This window comes from Sinohyriopsis cumingii, chromosome 4 (assembly GCF_028554795.1).
Source record: "Sinohyriopsis cumingii isolate HCF-2022 chromosome 4, ASM2855479v2, whole genome shotgun sequence".
Taxonomy (NCBI): domain Eukaryota; kingdom Metazoa; phylum Mollusca; class Bivalvia; order Unionida; family Unionidae; genus Sinohyriopsis; species Sinohyriopsis cumingii.
The window spans coordinates 97182830-97188829 of record NC_142964.1 but is presented as its reverse complement, the minus strand read 5'-3'; the positions used below and the strand labels follow the sequence as shown (position 1 = coordinate 97188829).

At 35.1% G+C, this 6000-nt stretch overlaps 1 protein-coding gene across 2 annotated transcripts in view; it reads right to left on the bottom strand.

The window, feature by feature from the left end:
• Positions 1-273: 273 nt before the first annotated feature.
• The window catches only part of LOC149801724 (shiftless antiviral inhibitor of ribosomal frameshifting protein homolog), a 66810-nt gene continuing 61083 nt past the window's right edge, over positions 274-6000 (bottom strand). Inside the window, exon 7 of one of the 2 annotated variants that reach the window (XM_089954344.1) lies at positions 274-729. In XM_089954344.1, coding sequence (XP_089810470.1) covers positions 527-729 — 203 coding nt within the window. In that variant the 3' untranslated portion in view covers positions 274-526. Of the gene's footprint in view, positions 777-6000 lie in introns of both variants that reach the window. The other variant, XM_089954345.1, reaches the window with a different exon arrangement.

Genomic DNA, 6000 nt, shown 5'->3' with positions numbered 1-6000 from the left:
CTACCAAATTTCTAGCTCAATTGTTTACTATCTTTAAATTGATATTAACGTATATATTTTTCAACTTGTATACTATACCACCAGATAAAATTCACGTGTACATATTTTATTTTACCACCAGATATAACACACGTGAACATATATTTTTTTATATATCTTAGATTACTTGCTCCTTTAAAATGTTATCTAGCATTTTCTTCTTGTGCCAACCACAATGAAACGGATGGTATTAACACTACACGGGTATAAACTATTTGACTGAAATAGATACTATTCTTAAAAGGTGTTTACTGAATTTTATTGATTAAATTAAAATCGCATGGCTAAAAATCTTCGAATCTCATTCATTTTTTTAATACAAATCCATCAATCTAAAGAACCAATGAGTTGTTAAATTAATTTGCCAAAAATATTTTATTCTCTTGAATGTCTCAAATTTGCAAATCATTCCAGAAGAACAAAGCCAGCTGTACGTTAATCCCGTCAAAACAAAGTTTATAAACTGAAAGGTTCAGTTTAGATGACCTTAATCACTGCTGTAATCGTCGCTTGTATCGCCAGATTCCTCGTTGATGTCGACCACACTGGGTTCGTAGAAGCTACTGAGATCATCCTGATTCAGAAATGTCTGTACCGTAGAACCCGTGCTGACGTGGGGTCGACTGGGATTCACCACCTTTTTATCCAGTGACTTTGGATGCACGCATACTTTAGCTATCAGAACGTTTCCTGGAATTATATATTGTTGGCAATCAGAGCATTTCCTGGAATCGTACCTGTAATAAATATAAAACCGCATTCGTGTTTTGTACCCAGTCGGGGGAAAGAACTGGTTTTATATGGTATATGTCTTCGTCTCGATCTGACGGCTTCCACGTATCACTACGCCATATCAAACTCGTTCTTTCTGTCGACTTAGAACAATAGATGTATGCAGTTTTATGTATTTACCGGGCCTTGAAACACCAAAACCATGTTCAAGTGTGTCTAAACATGCTTTACACAACGTTTTCCACAAGGACAAAATGTTGCTTTTTTTTGGTGGAAGATCAGGGTGAATAACATCGGTGACAAAACTTGTTCAAAACAACTGTTGTTACTCTGCTCTAGAATGTCACATATGAATATAACCTTAGTTTAGTGAAGCTGATTATTATATATAGTTTTTTGACTAGTTGGCAATTTCGCTACAATAAAACCAAAAAAGCATACCATGGTCAAAATCCACCTCATTTTGAAATATTATATCAAAAGTAAGCCTGCTAATTCTATTCAAATTTCATATCAAGCGTGCCTACTAACTAGACCAGGATATATCAACACACACTACTATAATTAAGGACCTTCATGGCGGACCTGGTTTGTGTGTTGATACTAATCTTTCCTGGACCACCAAAGAAACGAGTACAGAAACTGAATTTAACTTACAAGACTTAAGTTCAAGCTTAAATTTAAGTTCTAGAATCAAGTGAGCTAAATCGCTGAACTTTAAGTTTGATTTAAAATAGACCAATCGGATGTCAAAAGTCTTATGGTGATGAAACTGAGACTTGATGGCTGAAATATAAGTCTGAATTAAAATAGACCAATCGGATGTCAAAAGTCTCAGGGTGATGAAACTGACATCTGACTGGCTGAAATTTAAATCTGAATTAAATGGGAAGTACCTTCTTTTTTCGACCAAGCAAAAATAAGTTTGCGGTAATTAACTGTCCTATGCAACTAAAGAAATTAGCCCTTGTTAGACTCAAAGAAGCGAGCGAATAAGACATTTAAAAAAAATATTGTTGCACGAACCGAACCCAAATACACGAGTTTTCCAACAAATGTGTCTGACGAGGTACGAGTTGAAGGATGCTGCTACCGCTTTGCATCCCTAATCGTTGTCGGTAACCTTTTTAGAAGGTAAAAACTTAACTAACGAAACAAACCAGCTACTATTTCATTGTAGTCTCAAAAATAAATAAATAATTATTATATTTTTGTGAGATTTCCTGAAGATTTGATAATCAATGAAGAACGTTAAAGGCAATCAATAGGAAACACCATAAGATAAAAAGCTTGTTAAGTTCTGTCAGCGGTTCGTTTTGCGCAAGATGACAAAACATACCGTTATGATTCTGCCGGTTCCGGACAGGTCGCTTACGCTGTAAACTCCAGTCACTTCATTTGAATACAACAATTTCCATATAATGCAACACAACGTATGCTGATTTTGTTTATGGTCTGTCCATTATTAGTGCCTATCAGATATAACATAGTTTTGGTCCACATGAACTTACACGGTTATGGATTAATGCACTGAATTTCATCAAAAATGTACTTTACAAAAATTGCATAGAGGAAATCAATTTAGTGCAGTGATGCCTGAGAGAGAGAGAGAGAGAGAGAGAGAGAGAGAGAGAGGTCGAATTTCTATTTAAATAGGTAAAAAATTCAAATGACCTGTCGTGTTTACATTAATTAGCCTGAACACGGACTTTTCTTTCTATACTCTTCTGAACAGGTTACACTGGATCATAATGACGCACAATACCTATTGGATAATGCAAATATGAGAACAAAAACATCATATAAAAGTCGGAGAGAAGGAGAAAATTAATAGCATTATTTAAATAGTATTGTTTAAAGTCTTCATTATTATCATCATTATCGTCATTCTTGTTACTACTTGAAAAAAATCAAAACATTCAATATTACTAATAATGAAATAAATATTTGCGATTTTATTTCATTCGAGCTATTTAAGTTTTATTTGGACCAACATCGATGTGAATAAGTCCTCTTTTTATGCTATTACGTGAATTTGTGGATTTTTTAAAACAGAAATAATTTATTCACTGGAACGAATTCATTTTATATTTTTCACTTACTGAAATGTTTCAATGACCAGAAAATTAATTTCATCCAACAGCTTGGTACAGTGGTTGGATGTCAACCTGGCACGCAAAAGGACCACAATGAATTTTCCTTTCAATGTTTTTCCAAGTGTGTGCTTTGTTACCGTGAATTATGAAACATATTTACGTTACTACTTACATGTTTTGTGAGAATGTACAAAAATACAACAGAACACAAACGGTAAACAACTGATATAACCTGAAGAAAAATGCTTGCTATTTCAGTCTGTTTTACGCTTTAATAAGCCAGCAACCGTGAGCATAAAACGCAATAAACAGTTACATATTAAACGGGCGAGATCACGGCCATGTCGAGCAGTAGCCTGGGAAAATGGTCTGGCATTCCTTAAAGGTATTACAACATGCCAAACTTCGGACACGCATGCAAAGTCGAAAGCCTGAGGTAAACATCGGTACCAAATTTATTACGCTACGCGAAATGTAGCTTGAAATATCAGCGTTTATTCTTAAATAGGTCGCGCGAGAAAGGAGAAAAGTGTATGAGGTGCCGTAGCCGACAAAAGCTGGTCCAATCAGAATGCTGTCGTTTAAATTTTAATGTCATATGTCCAGAATTCCAATTTCACGTGTTGTATAAAAGGTTATGGTCCTTAAAATTCCATTTTCTAGGTCGAGATTTTAGATTGCATCTGTTGAATTAAACAGTAGTGGTTGAAAGTTATATTTTCTAATTCGAGGTTTTAGATTGTTTAGTTTGAATTACACGGCGGTGGTTGAAATTTCAATGACATACGTCGAGAATTCCTAATTTACGTATAGGTTCAAAATGTTTATGTTGAAAATTCCATTTCATATGTTGAGTATTTAGATTTCAAATGTTGAACTAAACAGCGCTGGTTGAAAATTCGATGTCCAATGTCGAGTTTTTAGATTGCATCTTCTGAATTACACGGCGGTTGTTGAAATTTTAAAATCATATGTCGAGAGTTTCAGTGTTATATATTGAATCACATTGATTTTGCTGAAAGTTCAATTTTGTATGTTGAGTTCTGAGATTGTATCAGTTGAATTACACAGCGGTGATTGGACATTGTATTGTGTATTGTGCTTGTCAGAATTGTTTATTTTTATATGGCGAAATGATATGTTGGTGTTAAAAGTAACATTACACAATGTCCACTTTAACAATTCAAAATAATATCGAGTATTAAGATACATCATTCGTGTATTCAATTATGAGGCGCCATTACATTTTATGCATTTACAGTTTGAAAGTTATCATTCACAGGTCGAGAATTACTATGAATTTCTTCGCTAGAGGTCGCTCTCGTGAACGGACCGCATTATTTTTAAGCAAGGACGCTGCTTCTCGTTGCTGTGAAATTCAACAGATGAAATCTAGATACTCACCATAAGAAATGGAACTTTCATCACAAACAGTTGCATACAATGTGTGAATGAGGGACTCTCAACGTATCATATTAAAATTTTAACCATCGCTGTGTTATTCAAACTATACACTGTAAAACGTCGACATAGGAAATATTACTTTAAACCACCACTGTATAAATTCAACATATAAACTCTAAAATCTCGATCTAAAAAATGGACCTTTAAGGACATGCAGTTTGATCCAACACGTGATATTGGAGTTCTCGACATACGACATCAAAATTTCAACTGCAACTTTCTCATTGGACCAGATTTTGTCCGCTACGGCGCCTCATATAAGTGTCCTTACTTGTAGTTACTATACAGCACATGTATGACAGGTAAATTGTAAGGAACGATACGAGCCACTGTTTCTATTTTTAAACATGAATAGTTGAAAAGCAATTTTTATTCCAACTGGAGAATGTATGTGTTAAAATAAGATTTTAATCCCATTTGTGACTACGTGTGCTAAACATAGTATATAAATTCGGAGAGTACATGTGCTAAAATAGAATTATTCAAAATCCAGAGTACATGTGTTAAAATAGATTTATTCCTTCTTGAAAGTACATGTGCTAAAATACATTTATTCCCATTTGCAAGTACATGTGCTAAATATATTTATTCCCACTCGAGAATACATGTGTCAAATAGACTTATTCCCAATCGCGAGTATATATGTTAAAATAGATTTTTCCCACTAGAGAGTACATATGTTAAAATAGATTTATTCACACTCGTTAGTACATGTATACAATAGATTGATTTCCACTCAAGAGTACATGAGTTAAAATAGAATCATTCCAGCTCTAGAGTAAATATGTTAAAATGAGCTATTCCCAATCGTGAGTACATGTGCTAAAACAGGTTTAGCAGCAGAGGGGCTGTACAGACCGAAACTTTTTGCACAATAAACCCCTCCAGGAAACTATTCCTCGATAGAGGGCTTATTTCGACGAAATAAACCCTTCTATTCAGAATACAGGACAAAAAAAAATGTCCCCCGAAAACTCGAAGAGTTTCCAGGGACAAACTCGTTGAGTTTGCACTGACAACTTGGGTTACTTCAATAAATCTGAAACAGTTTCCGTGGCGGGGTCGTTATTGAAAAATCCATGGGTCGGGTCCATCCCCTCTGCTGCTCTGGGAAATGAGTTTCCAAGGAAAAACATTTTTATGTTAGCGGAATTAAATCATTGACAAATAAATAATGGCAAATATTGGAGAAGCACATACGACTAGATTAGCTCGAGAACGTCTCGAAGCAATTCAGAAATTTCTTCCTGTCCGTGATAGTGTCAGACAAAAATTACAACTAAGACAGCAAGCACGGGAAGGCTTTGCAGAGACTACGGAGGAATTATTTAAACCCGTGACCAAAGCTACTGAAAAATCCGCAGCTGTTACCAAAGAGGCTTTAATAGAGCAAAGGAAAATTTTACAGGATATTTCAGCTGGACTTAAACCCCCGCCTCCACCCGATGAAGTTGTTGTGTCAGTACCTGCTGGTAAGCGAGTAACAGGGAGAATTACTGACCCCGCCAAAAGATTTACGCCGGATTATATTGAACTTCTTAAAAATGTACCAGAAGAGAAATTACCTGAGATAATACTGTTAGGATTGATTAGAAGAGATGTGTCTTTAAACCCAGAACACGGTTCTATGACAGATGATAATTTTATCAAATATTCGTATCGTATACGT